The sequence below is a fragment of the Rhincodon typus genome, chromosome 9 (genome assembly GCF_021869965.1).
Source record: "Rhincodon typus isolate 14 chromosome 9, sRhiTyp1.1, whole genome shotgun sequence".
NCBI classification, from domain to species: domain Eukaryota; kingdom Metazoa; phylum Chordata; class Chondrichthyes; order Orectolobiformes; family Rhincodontidae; genus Rhincodon; species Rhincodon typus.
Genome location: NC_063340.1, coordinates 26323638 through 26344358, shown reverse-complemented (window position 1 = coordinate 26344358; position 20721 = coordinate 26323638). Strand labels below are relative to the sequence as shown.

Genomic DNA, 20721 nt, shown 5'->3' with positions numbered 1-20721 from the left:
ACTGAGGATGTTACCCAGCACGGTAACGAAACGTCTGCGGAACAACAGAACAGCTCGGCGAGCCAACCAACCTCAACATGGTTTTACTTGTTTAAGCAATTGGATAATGGCAACAGGAGTAAACCATTTAACCATTGACTCACTTCCACCATTCAATGCAACCATTGCTCATCATTAACCTAATTCCACTTAGCCATGTTTGTCCCTTATTCCTCGATACATCTGCTTATCAAAGAGCTATCAGTGTCAAAATTAAAATAAATATTTGATTTTTTTTTCTGGACTACATTTCCCAACTGTAGGTTCTGCAGCCAATGGGAATATTTCTCTTCAGCCTTAAAGACCCATTTATATCTCGGGATGTTGAACAAGTTATCTCTAAACCTTCTAAGTTCCAGGGAATACTACCCAAGTTTGCATAAAAATACAAAAAAAATTACAGATGCTGGAAATCTGAAATATCAGAAAATACTGGAAAAACTGACTAGGTAGAAACAGTTAAATTTGATGAATTGTCATTGACCTGAAATTTGAGTACACTCTCTCCTTCCACGGATGCTGCCTGAATTGTAGCATTTTCAGTATATTATATCCTAATCTGTGCAATTTCACTTAATAAACCTTTGCAGGTCTCTCTCCAAAGTCAATATATCGTTCTTAAATTGTGATGTTGACTGCAGAGCACGTTATTCCAGGTGCATATTACACACTTTGTGTAAATGTGGCTTAAATTCTATGCTTTTATAGTGTGGTCCTCTTGATATGAAGCACAGTACACGGAACCAACTTGTTGAATTTTTTGTTCACATTTGTGACATTTATATTATTAAACTTCAGGGATTCCTAAGTTGTTTTGGACCTTTGCCAATTCTGGCTTTTGATATTTAGAAAGTAGTCTGATCTGTCCTTTTTCAGGACCAAATTGGAGGTCCTTACATTTGTATGTATTAAAATCCATTTGTATAGATATGTTAATTCACTTAATCTATCAATATCACTTACTTGATGTTTCCATCTACATTGTTCACAATGCCATTTATCTCTGTCATCAGCAATCTTGAATGTCTGGCCATCTATCCCATCATTTTAACCATTAAGTACAGTCAACAGTTGAGACTCGAGCGATCTTTGCAGGAATACCACTGGTTGCACTCAGTGTCTGTCTGATATCTGTACTGTTTCCTGCTATTCAACCAAGTTCTGAACCAGGTCCTTTACCAGGTCAATAGTTTGCCTACAATGCAATAAGCTTCAACTTTAGTTAACATCATGTGATGTGAGGTAGGTGATGAGTTAGTGGTTATGAGACTATTAATCCAGAGACTTGGTTAATGTTCTTGGTACCCAGGCAGGAATTTGCATTCAGTAAAAGGAAATCTGGAATTATGGTCATCATTGGACTCTTGACCATTGCCAATTGTCAGGAAAACCCATCTCGTTCACTAATGCCCTTTAGGAAAGGAAATCTGTTAATCATACCCAGTCTAAATGTGACTCCTGACCTACAGCAATGTGGTTGACTCTCAACTGGCAATTGGGTTGGGTCATAAACACTAGCCTGGCCAACGATGTCCACACCCCATGAATGAATAGATAAATCTTCCCAATACCTTATGGGAATCCATAGCAAGAACTTGCATAGACATTACCCTGTCCACTATTTCATTCCATAATTTTCTTTAAATCTGTGCTGAGTTCCTGTGATGAGCTGAAATTTAAGATACTCACTTACGTTATCTTTAGTTATGGACTTAAGCAATTTCCTGAATTGTTTTTACAATTCCATGGTTGCACTTTACAAAATACTTCGTAAAAGTTAAGTGATGTGAAATTTTCAAATATAAAGGATCATTTGAATCTAGAGAAAATTGAGTGTTTTTGGTTGAAGCATCTGATGTCTTCTCACCTGCTACCTTTCCATAGATTTCCATAGAATCCCTAAAGTGTGGAAACAGGCCCTTTGGCCCAACAAGTCCACATCGACCCTCGGAGCATCCCACCCAGACCCATCCCCTATAACCTTCTTAATCTATACATCTTTGAACACTATGGGTAATTTAGCATGGCTAATCCACCTAACCTGCACATCTTTGGACTGTGGGAGGAAACTGGAGCGCCTGAAGGAAACCCACACAAACACAGGGAGAATGTGCAAACTCCACACAGTCACCCATGGGTGGAATCGAACCTGGGCCCCGGCACTGTGAGGCAGTAGTGCTAACCACTGAGCCACTTTAAACCCTGGAATAGAAACCATCTGGTTCGAGGGATTTGGCACCCTGCAATTATCATCTCCATTACTGTTATTTTGCTTATGCCAGTTTTGGTGAGTCTCCAATTCTGATGCAAAATTATTAATCTTGACAAGTTCTCTCCTATTAATGCTGACACAAAGTAATTACTTAATATGTCTGTTATTTTTTAAACTTTAATTTAGCATTTAAGGGGGCACTTATTCCAGGTCACTTTTTCCTGATATTGTTTTTAAAAAAGTTTTGATCTTGATGTGAAGTTCTTTGCTTTTTCCTTGTATTTCTTTTTTTCGTAGCCCTCTGTTTTTCACCTTTACGTTCTTACTGTCTCTCCCAGTCTCCAAGACATGTCTTTTTGGCACTCTTTTGTGCTTTTCCTCTGGTTTTAGTTGTCCTTTACCTACTTAGTTGTAATTGGTTGTTTAATGGGTGGTAGGTGTTCACCCATTTTCTGAGGACTGTCTCTGCTACACGTGGTCAGAACGGGGACTGATGCCCTTGCAGTATTTGCTGGAGTGGTGAGGAGGTTTTGAAGTAAATTGGAAGAGGAATAGGAACCTATGCAAGGAGTCGGAGGAAGAGGAATCAAGGACAAGAACAAAAGACAAAAAGGGCATAAGGCAAGTGATAGGCAGAGGAATCAAACTCTAAATCAAATAAGGCCAGAGTGGGAAAAAATAGTGGAATGGGACAAGAAGCATTAAAAAGGCTGAACATTCAGAGCATTTGAAATAAAGTGGATGAATCAATCACTGTTTGCAAATGGTTGTAAATAAATATGGTATACTTGGGATTATGGAGACATGGATGCAGGGTGACCAGGGATGGAAACTGATTAATCAGATGTATTTGGTATTTAGGAAGGATAGATGAAAAGGAAAAGGCAGTGGAGTTGCACTACTGGTGAAAGGAAATATCAACACAAGATTGAGGAAAGATATCAGCTCAGGCAATATAGGATCTGTGTGGATTGAATTGAGAAATACCAAGGACTAAAAATCACTAGTGGGGGTGGTGGCAATGGCATCAAACAGGAAATTGGAAACACATGCAGTATAGGAACATCTATAATCATGGATGACTTTAATTTGCTTATAAATTCAGTGAATCAGCTTAGTCTCAATACTGCAGGAGAGGAATTCCTACAGTGTATACAAGATGGTTTACTGAACCAATGCGCTGAGGAACCACTAGAGAATAGGCCATCTTAGACTGGCTATTATGCAATGAGAAATGAATAATCGGTAATATAGTTGTGAGAGACTCCTTGGGAACGAGTGACCCAATATGATAGAATTCTCCATCAAAATGGAGACTCTCACCTGAGATGAGAGTCCTGAATCTTAAGGGAAACTACGAATGCATGAAGCATGAGTTGGTGACAGTGGATTGGGAAAGGTTATTGAATAGAATGACATTGGAAAGGCAATGGCAGACATTCAAAGAGTGAATGTGTGAACTACAAAAATTGCTTATTTCCATCTTGTGTAAGAATGCAGAGAGGAGAGTGGCCAAACTATGGCTTACAAGGGAAGATAGAGATTGTATGAGATGCAAGAAAGAGGCAAACAAATTGGCAAGAAAGAAACGACAGACCTGAGGATTGGGAACAGTTTAGAAGTTAGCAACGGAGGAGCATGGGATTGATTAAGAAGGGGGAAAATAAAATGACAGTAAGCTAGAGGGGAACATAAGAACTGACTGTAAAAGTTTCTATAGGTATAGAAAGAGAAAAAGGTTGGTGAAAACTAATGGAAGTCCCCAGAGACGGGGGACATTATAATGGAGAATAAAGAAATAGCTGACAAACTATCTTCATACTTTGCTTCTTCAGTCACAGAAGGAGGACATAATAACTTACCAGAAAAGATAGAGAACACTGGGTTAGTGACAGGAAGGAACTGAAGTAAAATTGTAATAGATGAATGGTGTTGGAGAAATTGATGGGATCGAAGGCTGAAAAATCCCCAGGGCCTCATAATCTGCCTTCCAGAGTACTTAAGCAAGTGGCCCTAGAAATAGAGGATGCAGGGCTGCATGATGGCTCAGTGGTTAGCACTGCTGCCTCACAGCCCCAGGGGACCTGGCTTCAATTTCAGCCTAGGGCGACTTTCTGTATGGAGCTTGCACATTCTCCCTGCATCTGTGTGGGTTTCCTCTGGGTGTTCCAGGTTCCTCCTGTAGTCCAAAAATGTGCGGGTTAGGTGGATTGGTCATGCTAAATTGCCCATAGTGTCCAGGAATGGGTAGGTAGGTGGGTTAGCTGTGGGAAATGTAAGGTTATAGGGATAGGGTTAGGGCGTTGAGTCTGGGTGGGAAGTTCTTCAGAGCATCTGTGTGGACTCAATGGGCCAAATGGCCTGCCTTCACACTATAGGGTTTCTGTGATCAGTAGTTATCTTTCAAGATTCTTCAGATTTCAGAACGGTACCTAATGTAACCCGACCATTTAAAAATGGCAGTAGAGAGAAAACCAGGAATTTTCGACTGGTGAGTCTGATGTTGGTAGTGGGGAAGGTGCTGGAGTCCATTATCAAGGATTTTATGGCAGATCACTGTTTTTTAAAAAAAAGTGTGAGAATCCGACACAGCATTGATTTACCAAAGGGAAATCGTGCTTGACTATTCTAAGGCTATAGCTTATCCTTATAAGGATATAACTAATAGAGTTGATTGGGGAAGCCAGTGAATGTGGTTTATTTGGTCTTTCAGAAGCCTTTCAACTAAGAACTACATAAGAGATTAATGGGTAAAATCAGAGCATGTGGGATTGAGAATGGTGTATTGAGATGGATAGAAAATTCGTTTGCAGACGGGAAACAAAGAGTAGGAATAAATGGGTCTTTTTCTGAATGGTAGGTAGTGACTACTGGGGTACCACAGGGATTGCTACTGAAACCCCAGCTGGTCACGATATATGCTATTGATTTGAGACAAGGGAACTCAATGTAATATCTCAAAATTTGCAGATGACATAAAGTAGAGTGGAAGGGTGAGCTGTGAGAAGGATGCAGAGATGTTGCAGTGTGATTTGGATAGGCAAATAAGTGGGCAAATGCATGGCAGATGCAGTATATAAGAGGTTATCTAGCAAAATTAAGAAAGCAGATTATTCTTTGGCTGCAAGTTGTTCAACAAGACCTGAGTGTCCTTATGCACCAGTCACTGAAAGTAAGGTCTTGCGCAGGTCTGGCTGGCCATAAAGAAGGCAAATTGTATGTTGGCTTTCATAGTGAGAGAAGTTAAATACAGGCAACGAGGATGTTTAGCTGCATATATACAGGGCATTGTTGAGGTCACACTTGAAATATTGTGTATAGTTTTGATCTCCTTCTCTGAGGAGGATTGTTCTTGCTACAGAGGGAGTGAATTGAATGTTTACCAAATTGATTCCTGTGATGGTGTATGAGGAGAGGTTGAGTCAGTTAGGATTGTATTCACTGGAGTTTAGAAGAACAAAAGGCAACTTCATAGAAGCCTATAAAATTCTATTAGAATTAGACAGGTTAGAAGCAGGAAGGATGTTCCCAATAGTGGGGGAGTCCAGAATCAGAGCTCATAGTTTAAAGGGGATAAAGGTAAGCCCTTTAGGACTGAGATGAGAAGACCTTTCTTCACCCAGTGACTGGTGAACCTATGGAATTAATTACCACAAAAAAGTGGTTGAGACCAAAACATTGTGTTTTCAAGGTGGTAGATATTCGCTCTTGTAGCTGAACGGATCAAGGGATATGGAGAGAGGGTGAGATTATGTTGTTGAGTTTGATGATCAGCCGTGATCATATTGAATGGCAGAGCAGACTTAAGGCATCAAATGGCTTACTCCAGCTCCAATCTTCTTTGTTTCTATCCTATTGAAGTCAGCTTTACTTAAATCTAGAAGTTTTTCTGTTTTATGTTTATCCTGTTCAAACAGAACTTAGCCACCTAACAACAGCCATAAAATGACTATTCTTACATCGTTAGGCTGTTAAGTAAATCTGACTCATTGTTCATTAAATCTGATATAGTCTGCCCCCTTGTTGGTTCTAGAGCGTAGTGTTACAGAAAACCGTTTTGAACACAGCGGAAATTCACAACATTTCTGATGTGGTCGTCTGTTTATGCCTGTATGTTGAAAACAGAAATGCTCTATATAACACCATTGTGCTTTTGCTAGCTAGTTTTCTAAATGTTGTATTTTTGATTTTTGTCACTTTATTGCTGCTGCCTGGGCCATGCAACTCCACATCTTGGATCTTTTTATACTTCTTAATTCTACCATAAAATTTCCACTACTTGCTTAGTTCTCATTTTGTCTTATCATTTGAAGTAATTTTATCCTTCATTTAGGAAGTGCTCAATGTGACTTTTTCCTTGACAGGCGAAGTTTGTGGAAAAGAACAATGATGCCTTACACATGTCCTTGGAATCATTGGTGTCGGAATCAAAGGATCCATTTGTTCGGAAACTTTTTGAAGGAACCAACAACAATAAGGACACAAAACAGAAGGCAGGAAAACTGAGCTTCATTAGCGTTGGAAATAAATTCAAGGTAGATTCATTTAGACAACTCTTACGTTGTATCTATAAATAAGAAACTTACAATATTTTCTTACAGAATTTAAAGAGCATTGACAGACAGCCTATTGAGTTAGTACTCTTTGTAATGCATTCTGATTTAGGCATTTCAATTGTAATATCATGAATACTCTGGCTTATTTTCTTCCAGGCTGTAATATGCAGTAATTTGGCCTTCTCTGGATCTGTTTTAATATCTCGCTCTTTCTATGCCATGGTATTTGTCTAAGTGAGAGCTTCCCCACAAAACTCAAGGGATTGTTAGTTTATAAGTAACGGGAACAATTCATCATTATTATACATTATAATGAGGATGAATTAAAGGATAACTAAACCTGTTTTAAAATCATTCTAACTTGCTCTTGACATTAGTCTCCTTAACACTTGCAGTATGTTATCCAGTTACTCGTGTATTTGTACCTAACAAACTTATTGATTTATTTTTTGTATTTGCCTTCAGGACCAGAATTTGATGAATCAGGTGCTCTACGTCCTTAATGAGCATGTTTCAAAAAACACATTTCAACGTTATTTTTCTTCATTCACAGCACGTGAGCATCTGTGGGCAAGCTGTTATTGTATGCCCCTAACGGCTCCTAACTTAGTAGCTTTCTAGATCAATTCAGAAGAAAGTTAAAATGGTCTGTCTTGCTGTGGGTTTGAAATCACATTTCTACCAGATGGCAGATTTCCTTCCCTGAAGCGTATTTGTGAACTATATGGATCTTTATGACAATCTAGCAGTTGATTACTCATCTAACTTTTTATTCTTGATTGATACTATTAGCTGAATTGAAATTCCTCAGCTTCCAAGGAAGGTACAAGATTACTGGTCCAGAAACTATCTTAGTGGTAGTGTCCCAGGTTCAAGTCCCACCTGCTCCAGACATCTCTGAACAGGTTAATTAGAAACTATTCAGAATAATCACCAAAGGTTTTCTTTCTGTTGTGGCCATTGATGTGGATTCCACTGGCCAAGCCAGAACTTATTGCCCATTCCAAATTGCCCAGAGGTTTTTTGAGTTACTGAGAGTCTGGAATCACACGCAGGCCAGACAAGGTAAGTAGAGAAGGCAACTGCTTTAAAGGACATTTGTGAACCAGATGGGCTTTTTCCAAAGTGCTCATCATTAGACTCTTAATTCCAGATTTTTATTGAATTCAAATTTCACCATCTGCCATGGCGAGATACAAACCTGCATCCCCAGAGCATTATCTTGGTCTCTGGATTAATAGTCTAGCAATAAGACTACCAGGCTATTGCCTTCTCTAATGACCTGTGTTTTACACTGAGTAATGGATCTTGGGTATTGTTATAATCCTAAAGTGGAGGCTTGAAGCTTCCCCATTCATGAGGACTATTGAATGGCCTGTTCTAGTTCCCGATCTGTGAGTGTGTTCCATTCTAAGCCGAGAACAGTTGCAGGATCTTGCAATACGTTAACATGCAAATTGCTCTGAATGCCATCGTTGCAACATGGGTAATGCCACTGATAATGGTGCTTTTACTTTAGGGCAGAAATGCTAATACATTTCTAGGCAGTGTTTGCATATTGCTTTGCAGTGAATTTTTTTTTGAATAAAGAAAGATTTGAACTTGCTGTATAAATCCATTTTCACAATCTCAATATGGCTTTAAAATAGTTTGGGACAATTAATTACTTTCGAAGTGTAATTACTGTTGTAATGTGGATGCCCATGGCAAGCCTCTATCAGCAACATAGTCATAGAGTAGTACAGCATGGAAACAGGCCCTTTAGCCCAAACTGGTTCATGGTGCCCACTCGGCTCGTTCCATTTGGTTCATATCCCTTTCAACCCTTCTCATCCAAGTGCCTATCGAAATGTTTTTTAAGTGTTGCCCTGAAAATGAAATGAGATGAAATGCAGTGAAAGAAATTATTGGATCCTCTATTTCTGGTGGTAATGGAGGTTTAATTGTCCAGCCAGGCCGGAAGAATTCCCTTACTTTCTTCTAAAAATAGATACATCCACCTAAGAAGACGGTGCTTCAGTTTAACAGCCATCCAAAAGTCAGCATGTCCAATTGTGCAGCATTTCTCCTTTTAGCGCTGCACTGAAGTTCCAGCCTAAATAATATGCTAAAGTTCCTGGAGTCAGATGCGAAATCCAAGTGAGAGTGTTATCAACTGAACCAAAGCAGGCATCTGTTATGAAGAAATGTGCAAAGTTAGAAATTAGCATCTATTGCACCTCTTTCTAGTTTAGGCAAAAGCTCAGCATTTAGCTTTGATTTCAGATGATTGGTATAAACAATTTCCTCATAGTTCAAGTTGGAGCCAAGTGTTTATCAGTCATCTCTTGACATTCATGTTATTGAATCTGACTGAAGGGACATGTGGGTCAATATAAACAAACTGGCTACTACACAGTCTTCAGGAATTTGGGCATTGGAAATTACTATTTGGTGAAAGTCAAGAAAAATTTTGCACACGACAGAGTAAAGTTGAAAGTCAGCATAATCCTACTGGACCATTGGGCTGCTGTCTCTCTTTAGAGAGAGAGATGACTGGTGTTGGTTTAACTTGAGGGTCACCACGCCTTGGGTGAACGGAGAAGGAGAGTCCTTCATGACAACCTCAGCCAGTGTGGGAATTGAACCCTTGCGGTTAGCATCACTCTGCATTGCAAACCAGCCATCTACTCAACTAAATTAACCAACCTCAAAAAGAGGTTACGAGTAATCCTGAGTAACTTACTGATTTTATGAACCTGCTGTTCCAAAGCAAATGCAAGAGCTTTTCGCTGTACTTAAGTACACATGACTATAATAAATCAAATCACAGTGGCTCAGTGATTAGCATTGCTGCCTCACAGCACCAGGGACCCGGGTTCAATTCTGCCCTTGGGCGACTCAGTGTGAAGTTTGCACGTTCTCTCCAGGTGCTCTGGTTTCCTCCCACAGTCCAAAGATGTGCAGGCTAGGTGGATTGGCCATGCTAAATTGCCCATAGTGTTCAGGGATGTGCAGATTAGGTGGGTTATGGGGAATGGGTCTGTGTGGGTGCTCTGAGGGTCGGTGTGGACTTGTTGGGCCAAAGGGCTGTTTCCACACTGTACGGATTCTATGATCTTCTATGATCCAATTTTAGTCCACCTGGCCTTAGAATCTGTAACAGTGGGTTGGATGGGGAGATGGAACTGTTGAATCCACAGTTGTTTTTGCCAAAGAGTAATGGCAAAGAACATTGTATTTAGTATAGATTTAGTTGTGCATCCTTTTTCAGATTTAGCATACCTTACAAGTGTAACAGAACAGCAGCAAGTGGTGATGGTGAAGGAGGGTGCCGAGAAGTGTAGTCCTAGCAGTTGTGCCAGGATCTCCAGCAGCAGTTGGCGGTGGTAAGGGAGGGAATGAACAGGGCAGCTGGAGCAATGAATATTCTTCCTTTGAGGATCAGACCCCTTATGGGGAGAAGGATCAGGCAGACAGGATTTCCTCAGCCAGATATAAACCACAGACTTAGTTGCATATAAAATGCATTTTTTTGTTTAGCCTTAATTTCCAGTCTCTCCTCGTGAAACTAGATAGTGTACTCCTCTTCGGCTTGACATTCAAGGAAACCCTTGAAAGACTTATCAGACTTGTCACAGTTCAGCTTGACAGTCAAACCAGAAAAATGCTTACCTTTCCAGAGAAAATTACAGCACTGCTGAAGATGAGAGAGGAAACTGTTAGTTCCTTGGGCTAGTGGGTTTTGGAGTAGATCTGGGCATGGTGGGTTACTAAAGGAGGTTTGTGCAAGGCAATGCACAGTTGACTGCTCCACCAGCAATTTGCTGAGGAAATGAGGGAATGCTGCAGAAGTGGTTAGGAAAGGATGTGGAAGGCAAGCTGCTTTACAGAAAATCACAGGGAGTTGGATCCCAGCCTGTAAGACTCCTTTTACAGCTTTGAGCAGAAACTTGTCTCATCACCTGTTCGCTACCCAGAATTCCATCTCTCTTTCGTAATGGGAACTGCCACCAGTTTCTTTGGCCAACGAGCTGTGCTGTCTCAGGTCTTTTCCTGTCTTTCTGAATTAATATAATGTTTAGCTCCTTTTTTGCCTACTAAAATGTAAGATCTCTCATTTCCCCACATTCTATTCCATCTGCAAAGTTTTTGTCCACCCACTTTACCTGTCTGTCTTCCTCTGTACATTGTTTGTATCATCCTCAGCACTTGACTTCCCACTTATTTATGTGTGATCCATGCCTGTCTATAGTATGTTTACTTCCCTCATCCATGTCATTAACATATACTGTAAATAATTGTGACCCCAGCACCAATCCCTATGCCACAAGTTGCCATCCAGAAAATGCCTCCTGCTAATATGCTACCCCCAACACCTTGGACTTCTCTTCTTGTGTAGTCTTTTTTGTGATACCTTATCAAATGCCTTTTGGAAATCCAATGCAATACAATTACTGGTTTCCCTTTATCTTGTTTGTTGCATCAGTGGACTGCATCATTACTATAAGGCCTAACATGCACTAATCCAGCACCAGCTGATTAGGGAGTCCAAACAGGCGGAGAAACACATACTTCCTACCAGTGTCAAGTGTTGATAGCAGTTCATGATCAAGCAGAACACCAAGCAACAGAAGACAGCAACTTTGTTAGAAAGCCTTGGCAGAGCAGTGTTATTGACCTGGAATGGCTGTTGATAATGATAATAACAGTCAAAAGTGAGAAAAGTGTACTTCGGTCAAAACCGAGAAGCACTGTCACCCAACATGGAAACTCTGGTTGTCAAGAGACCTATAGAGATCCTTGAAATGGACTTTTGTGGTCCTTGACCTCCACTGTAATGGGACTGAGCATGTTCTTGCATTCATGGATGTCTTCACCAAGTTCCTTCAGGTTTGTCCACTTTGACCAAAAGGCTTCATCTAAAGCCAGAGTGTTAGTGCATGATTAGTTTATCCATTTTGGTGCTCCATGTTGGATTCACAGTGATCAAGGACATAACTTTGAGAGCAAGAACGTACAGGAGCTTTGCAAGGTCTATGGCATCACCCAGAGCTGCACCGTGATGCGTCAGAGGGTAATTTGATAGTACAACTGACTCAACCATGCTGTGCATGACCATCTGCTCATCTTGCCTCATGACTGTAAATGAAAGTGACCTTTGTACTTTCTGTAGCTGGTTTTTGCTCATAATAGCACCCTGCAGTAATCCACAGATTATTCTCCACTTGATCTCTATTTTGGATAATGGATAAAATGCTTGAGTTCACCACTGTTTCTGATGGGGATGGCCAGCTGAGCAAGTGAATAGCGAGCATTACAGCAGGCATTTTAGATGGCATCCAAAAGGATAGAGTGAAGCACTGAAGAAAAAACATTGATTACATGGCTGACAGAATTGAACTTCCAATTGGCACAAGGTTATGCCTCCGAAAATGAAAATCAGGGCTTAGAATAAGTCAAGTGGCTGGACACAGGTGGCCACAAAAATGTTGATGCACCAAAAGCGGAAAGACCACCTTAGAAAATGGTTCAGAGAAAGGAGTTGCTTGTGGCCAGAAATCTAGTGGATAATGTGGAAGTGAGCAGCTCACACAGTGGTATATCAGATTCTGAAGTATCAGTGTGTGGTGGCTCGAGTAAAGTAGAGACAGATAATGATGAGGAATTCTTAACTGACCTGTGTTGTGAATCCAGTGGATGCATCCGGTGCCAGAAGGTCTAATCAGGACTTGAAGAACAGTACAGGAATGATCTGCTGGGAGGTGGAAACAGACAAGTCATCAATTATGTGACTCCTGGAGACCTGACCAACCTCGAGCCCAGCATATGTAGTCCACCGCAGAGACTGGATGGTATCATTACAGATAGGAGGCAAAGAAGGTCTTGAGCAAATGTTGTATGTCATCCAACCCACACCATTTGCTAGATCGGAGATGCATGAAGAGAATGCAGTCATTAATGTGGACCAAAATGTTCTGACCATCATATGCTATTGAATCTGTTAACCATGCAACTGCTTTGCAAACAGACAGTGTGTTATGTATAGTTGCCAGAGTGGAAGGCCTCAAGCAGGAAAGTAAGTAATGGATCCCTAGCCATAGATGACAATAGTGGGGGAAGGATGCTGAGCAGGGCAGCCAGAATAGTGGTGCCAGGACTTCCCAGGTGGTGATGGTAAGGTGGGATGCTGAACACAGCAGCTGGCACAGTCAAAAAGACTCCTTTGGAGGAAAGGGTGTCTTTGGAGGCAAGCTCTTGAGTGGGAGAAGAATCAGACAGACAAAGAATTTCCTTAACCAAATGTAAACCATAGACTTAGTTCTGTGTAAATACTGTCTTCCTTCTTTAACCTTACTTTCTCAAGTCTTCTAATCACCTGATGCCAGTAGAATAAATAATCCCTGCTTTTTGATCTTTGGGCCATCTGCGTGTTCAAATTTCATGTTACACTTGGTCTTATCCGTCTATGAAGTTTGTAGATTCGAGTAACTTGCTCTATTAACTGCTTTCTTGTCAATATTTCTACTCTTGAAACCTTTTCAATTGAGGTTTATAAAATGTCTTTCAGAAACTTACTTTTTGGTTCTCCCATAACCTGAATTTGTGGAACACATCAGAACCATGTGTAAACCTGTTCCAGACATGTAATGGAATGTACATCGCTGAATACAAAGGCAGAAAATGTATAATGGAAAAAAAAAAGTCTAATTGTACTTTAAAGAACAAAAATTCCAATCTCCTCCTACTTCAAAGTAAAATTTTTTTTTGTCCTTTTTTTTTAAACATTCTTCGAGGGTAATTAACTTGAACATTTCAGACTCGAGGGAAGAGAAAATGTGAATTGATGTTGACAGCTCTAAGGTGATATTTATAATCCTCGCATTCTTTCTATTGTCCATTTGCCACAAGTTCTGATGCTTACTTCTAATCTCCTCTCTTCTGTTTGTACTAAAGCCAACTTTCAGGTCTTGTCTTTTCCATCTTTTTCCTGCTCCTTTTCCTCAGGCAGTGACTTGATGTGAGATGCTCCAGTTCAGGATGAGTAGAGAAAACTATAGGGAGGTTGGGAAAGAAAAAATAGACAACAGCCAGGGATGGCAGGTAAATCTTTACTCAAGCAACCACACCAGTAATGCACCTGCTTAAAGCAATGAACATCACTCCTATTGGCTGGTTGCTTAAAATTGCATTTGAACATTTTTAGCACGAGATTGATCCTGAAACGACATGTCAGGAATCTTGATAGGTAGCAATTTCTAATGACAGTTTGTTATTTAATTGCCATATGTCTAATGGTTGCCCTCAAATCTTGTATATCCATTCTACTTACTATGAATGTTTCCAGGTTCCTTTTGGGTACTTTTACAAAATATGACCTGGTCATTGACCACTGCTAAATTTACACTCCTTCAATTCTGATGACACTTCCGCCTTGCAAAATTGCTAGCTAATCACAGTGCAGCTTGTTGGACCATCAGTAATAAAATTGTATTGATTCTATGAACCTAACCTGATGCGTACAGCAGGGATCCCATGTAGCAAATGGGCATTTTTAAAATAATTCCATTTCATGCCTTTGTTCCCAGTTCCCAAATAGGAACTTTCATCTTCCCTTGAAAAAGGATGGGAGAGTGTTCTCCCAAATGAAACTGCACCATTAACACTGTTTAATTCAGTATTTGACTTGTTAGTAATCACAGCTAAACACTGTGTAGACTGGCATGTTCACTTTCAATGCAGGCATCATTTTATTTAAGTTGACTGCAACAAAGCCACGTTACCTGGGTCAGAAAGTTGTGAAATGAAATTTTTAAATTTTCACTCTTGATTTCCATCTTGACCCTATCATATGTCATTGACCAATGTAAGATGGGTTCCTTAAGCCTTAGCGGTTATTCAAGTGGCCATTTTTTAATGTACCTTGGATAGTGATGGCCAGTGAACTGTTGGGATCATCATACCCACAACTAATACTGCCTGACTGATTCTTGAAATGTACACCTTTTCAACAGGAGCCACTGAGCAGAAAGAAACCTAAATGATGTCCTACCTCTGGCCACACGTCCAGGCAAATTGAGGTGATTGCAGTGCTCCCATTGCGCAGTATGAGCAACAAGATTGAGTATGGGAGCTTTTTGCTCTGCATGGCTCATTACAATACGATGCTATGTATTAGCCAACAGACTGAGGAAGGGACTAGCTCCTGTTATACCTCGGTTTTGTCATTTCCCTCTCTTTATTTTTGGAATGATAGGGAGTGGGGTGGTGAGGGTGAGGAATTCAATGCATTGTTTTGGCCAACTTGGCAATGTCAACCAAGTTAGGTGCTGGATTTGAAAAGGGTTAAGGTTGGGCCGTGCTATGCATGGTTTCTGTTAGGAATCACTTCATTCATGCTTCATGACTTGGAGGATGTTTGGCTGCATGCTCCACTATTACCTCCTCCGTATCAACATGTATCAATATTTTTAAAGTTGCATTGCAATACGCTTTTTTGCTGCTCCTATAATTTTATGAATAGTTGAGGTTTTTCTCACTAATGTACAGCTCATTAAATGCATGCAGTAAATTGTTTCCACGTTATACAATTTTTTGCTAGTCTGTTATACACAACAAATAATGCTATGCTCAGTTAGCTACAAAACCTTTCATTTATGCCAAGGTTCCATTGATGTACTTGCATAAGTTCAACCACAAAATGCTGATATTAAAGTTCTTGCTTTCTTTTTCTCCATTCCACCCCCTCAGACTCAGTTGAATCTGTTGCTTGACAAGTTACGGAGCACAGTGAGTACTAATTACTATAGTTAACTGTTACAGTTTTGTAATTTGTGAACAAGGTACTATGTCTGTAAATTGAGAGAGCAGTGCTTTACTATGAATTTCCAGAGGTAAAGATAAAATCAGGTGGCATTTATGTAGCCATTCATGATCTCAAGACATTCTAAAGTGCTTCACAGCCAATGAAGTGCTTTTGAAATGTAATAACTGTTATAAAGCAGGTAATGCAACAGTCAATTTGCACAAGGGCACCTAAGCAGGATGTGATAACAAGCCAAACAATTTGGTGGAACTGATTAAGTATGATTATCCAGCGAACTCCTTTTCTGCATTTTGAGAGTGCCAAAGGGATCTTTTGTATTCACCTGAGGATGCAAATAGAGCTTTAGCTGAATATTTCGTGCAACAGACAATATCATTGACAGTGGAGTGCATCCTCAATATAACACTAGATTTTGTTCTAGTCTCTGCGTAGAATTTAAACCCACAAGCTTCTGATTCAGCAGTCGAGTGTTCAGTCACTAGTCACGGTTTATTGTTGTGGCAATCAAGGACTATGGAAGCTAGCATCTCATTTACACACAAAATACATTTAATTGTTTTACTAGCATGGAGTTCTCTCATGCTCCTCTTTGGTCAAGACAATGATCAGGTAACCTCTTCTTAGGCCCTTTGCTCCATAAATAACCAGGAGAAAGTTCATTTAAGCTGCATAGAGTGATTCTCAAGTTGCTTTACTCCATCTCCGTATTGGAAAACACCAATTCTTTGACATTGACCAACTCTGTTCTGATTGAGTTGGGATTAAAAGTGAATCCGTGCATACTAAGCACTCTGTACTATGTATTAATCGGCAAGTATGCTATGGCAGCAATACAGTGGGGTGAGAACAATACTTCAGTTCTGGAACATTCATTATCCTGAAACTGTTAATGGGACTCATGAAGTGTTGAGTGAGAAATACTTTGACTAGACTGAATTTTGATACAAAATGTGTCACTCAATTGCCTGTTTTCTGTTAGGGATCCAGCTTTATTCGATGCATCAAACCTAATCTCAAAATGACAAGTCATCAATTTGAAGGGGCGCAAATTTTGTCCCAACTTCAGTGTTCAGGTGAGATATCTTTTTCTGTTAATATATACTCGGCATGCCTTTTAGCCTGTATTGTATGATATCAATAATGAATTAAGTACTTGGTTCGTCTTGCTGCTGGCCAACCAAACAAGCTCTTGCACATTACATTCTTACCCATTTGACCGCAAACACTTTTCCAGCTTTTGGTATGTTCCTAATTATCCAGGAAGGCTTCCATTTTCTTCTTCAATCCATTCCTATTCTACTCCCTAATCATCACATTTTCTCTTCTCACATGACTACCTTTGGAATATGCCAGGTTCCATCCTTTCTCCTATTCTTCATAATTTAGTTGTATTGCTGTGATATGATCACACACACCTCTTGGGGAACAGATTTTAAGCTACTATCCATCATTATCCACCTCAACAGGATATGATTATAGGCATTGTGGGGCAATGTGAATCCACTATACTTGGCTTCTGGTAAAAACAAATCTGAAAAGTGTTCAAATAAATAAACGTATCATTGTTTCTCCAATATATGTGTGCAACTGATATGTTTATCTAAGGGAAGAATGTGAAGTATGCATCAAAGAAGCTTCTGCTCTAATTCCAAACCAATCCTATTAGGTGGCATGGTGGCACAGTGGTTAGCACTACTGCCTCAATGCCAGGAAGCTGTGTTCAATTCCAATCTTGGGTGACAATTTTCACTGCTCTCTAACTTTCACGCTGTCCATTTCCGACACTTCCCTTCCTTTCCTGGAACTCTCGGTCTCTATTTCGGGGAATAAACTGTCCACTGCCATCCATTACAAAGCCAGCCTTAGCTACCTTCATTACAACTCTTCCCACCCCATATGCTACAAGGATTCCATCCCATTGTCCCAGTACCTTTGCCTACGTCGTATCTGTTTGGAAGATGCCACCTTCCAAAACGGTGCTGCTGATATGGCTTCCTTTTTCCATCACCATGGTTTCCCGCCAACTATGGTTGACAGGGCCCTCAATTGCCTCTGACCTATTGCCCAAGCTTCCGCCCTTATCCCTTCACATCACTCTCATCAGCTATATTGGGTTCCCCCTTGGTCTCACTTTTCATTCTTCCACCCTCCGCTTCCAAAGGATCATTCTCTGCTATTTCAGAAAACTCCAGCAGAATGCCACCAGCAAAACACATCTTCCCCTCACTCCCACTGTGTGGCTTTCATAGGGATCGTTCCCTCTGGGACACCGTAGTCCATTTCTTGGTTACCAACACCAACCCCTGCCTTTCCATGGCATCTTCCCATCTAAGCTCAGAAGGTGCAATACCTGCCCCTTCACCACTTCTTTGCTCACCATCCAAAGGCCTAAACAGTCTTTCCAGATGAAACATCATTTCACCTGTACCACCTCCAATCTTATGTATTGTTCCTTCCAGTCTGGCAGTTAGACACTGTTGTTCTGCCATTCTCGCGTTCCGATCACTTAATCTGAATTATTAACACCCTTTCGCTCACCCCCACTTCCCACTATTGCATAAATGCTGTCCTCTCCATATTTAACTTCAGCTGTGATGAAGAATCATCTAGACTCAACGTTAGCTTGCTTTCTGTCCATGGATGCTACCTGACCCGCTGTGATCACCAGCATTTTTTTCAGTTGGGTGACTGTGTCTGTCTGTCTCTGTGTGGACTTTCCATTTTATCCCCATGTTTGCATGGGTTTCTGCCGGGTGCTCCAGTTTCCTTCCACAGTCCAGAGATGTGCGGGCCAGGTGGATTGACCGTGCTAAATTGCCCTATAGTATCCAAGGGATGTACAGGTTAGGTGGATTAGCCCTGGTCAGTGTGGGGCTAGGGTGGGAGGGTGTGGATCTGGGTCTGGGTAGGATGCTGTTTGGAGGGTTGGTGCATATTCGATGGGCCGAATGGCGCCTCTCTGCACTGTAGGGATTTTATGTCTATGACCCGTGGATATTACCCCTTTTTGACTCTTCCATTGACCCAGAGTCTTTAGCTATCAGCTGTAGTTTCTTATTGATCATTAAGACATCAGTGACCCACAATTTCCTTCAACTTTATCTTGGCAAAACAAAGTCCATTTTTGGTTCTAGCTGGCACCTATTTGCTTCTGTCTTTGACAGCACTAAATTATGCTTGTCATCCAAGGTAGTAAACATCCTCTGCCCATATCATCTCCACAACGAAGACAGACCTGCTTATAGTATTGTCTATCTTTGCCACCAAAGCCTTAGTCCCCCACGTAGTGTGGCTTTTCTCACTCTTTGGCCTGTCTTACTACCTTCTCTGCAAACACGAGCTTATCAAAAATGTTACAGTCCATGACCCCATGTCTCTCAACCCTATCACTCCATCTTCTACAAACTCTCACATACACGCCACAAATTTAATTCCAGAGCCCTTACCCTCATCCTGCCCTACCAAGGCAATTTTCTTAAGCCTTTCAGCCTCAATTGCATTTTGAGAGGCAAAAATGTTCAGTCATCCATTTTCTTAATTGTTTCATAACACAACTTAAGAAATTTACCCTGGTTGTTGGGTTCATTGTATGATTTGGCACTTTTGACATTCCGAATTACAAGATAAAATGAGCCATGGAACAATCCTTTGCATCAAGGTGGACTTGCACATTTTCCTACATTGAATAAAAGGTTAGAGATGTGAGTTGTTGTTGTTTTTATTTCTGTGTAGGTATGGTGTCTGTGCTAGATCTCATGCAGGGCGGATTTCCATCACGGGCTCCATTCCACGAACTTTACAACATGTACAAGAAGTACATGCCTCCAAAGCTCTGCAGGTTGGACCCCAGGCTCTTCTGCAAGGTATTGACTAGACTAAAGCTTTGAAGTTCTTTCAGTAAGTTTCATAAGTGAACATGCTGGTTTAGCTGGAGATCTCGTTGTATGGTTAGAGATTAACGATTCTGGCGGCATTAATTCAGCTAAATAAATTACCTTGTCTCAGTTGTGCAGTTGATGAGGGTGTGACAGTGCCCTTATTGGATTCCGAGTTGAGAGGTTGGTGGGGCGTGGTGGGGAAGCAAATCAATCAACTCCAGATGCTGCTCACTTGAATGTGCGATTGTGTGAATGTTTAGCAGGGCAGGTTGGGCTGGGCTCCATTCCGACACATTTGACTTTTTTTGCCTAGGCGCATGCAGTGGTGGCAAAGGTACTTCAGGTAGGTATAATAACTTGTATGATCTTTTTCCCCTGTGGTGTATACACAGTCGCACAATTCTGTATGTCTTAGTGGTTTATATGCAAACAAGCATGACTGAGACAATGGGCTGATGTTCATGTCCCTCTCCAGGAACTTGAGCAGATAATCTAGAATAATATTTAAACAGTTCAGCGGAGCACTGTTGGAGGTGTTGTCTTTCAGAAGATATGTTTAAATCGAGGCTTTCTCTGCCTTTTTAGATGGATGTAAAGAATCCTGTGGTACAATTTGCAAGGAGCAAGAGCATTTCCCAGTTTCTTAGCTAACATTTTATCCCTTGACCAATATTTCAAAATTTGACTAATTGCTCGTTTACCTCATTGCTGCTTATGGCTCACTGTGGGCACTTGGCTGCTGCAGTTGCCTATACAAGAGATTACGCTTCAAAAGCAATTCATTTTTGTAAAGTGCTTTGGGAGTTTTTGAGGACAGGAATAAAATCCTGTGAAAATTTAGATATTAATGTGAATACATTCTACACAGATTAGACTTTATCTAACATCCTGGATCTTTTCATTTGAAAAGCCAAGTTGAAATAGGGAAAACACCAGTCAGAAAATAAGAACAAAGCAACCTCAAGGAGAAATTGAGATAACAAGGTGTAGAGCTGGATGAACACAGCAGGCCAAGCAGCATCAGAGGAGCAGGAAAGCTGACGTTTCAGGCCTAGACCCTCCTTCAGAAATGGGGTCGGGGGGAGGGGGATTCTGAAATAGAGAGGGAGAGAGGGGGAGGCGGATGGAAGATGGATAAAGGAGCAGATAGGTGGAGAGGAGACGGACAGTTCAAGGAGGTGTGGGGATGGAGCCAGTAAAGGTGAGTGTAGGTGGGGGTTGGTCAGTCCA

General features: G+C 40.8%; 1 protein-coding gene across 1 annotated transcript in view; it reads left to right on the top strand.

The window, feature by feature from the left end:
- The first annotated feature begins 4177 nt into the window (after positions 1–4177).
- Positions 4178–20721, top strand: part of LOC125483989 (unconventional myosin-VI-like) — a 38907-nt gene continuing 22363 nt past the window's right edge. Inside the window, exons 1-5 of the mRNA XM_048600956.1 lie at positions 4178–4303; positions 6616–6786; positions 15538–15576; positions 16593–16686; positions 19346–19476. Coding sequence (XP_048456913.1) covers positions 4178–4303; positions 6616–6786; positions 15538–15576; positions 16593–16686; positions 19346–19476 — 561 coding nt within the window. The remainder of the gene's footprint in view (positions 4304–6615; positions 6787–15537; positions 15577–16592; positions 16687–19345; positions 19477–20721) is intronic.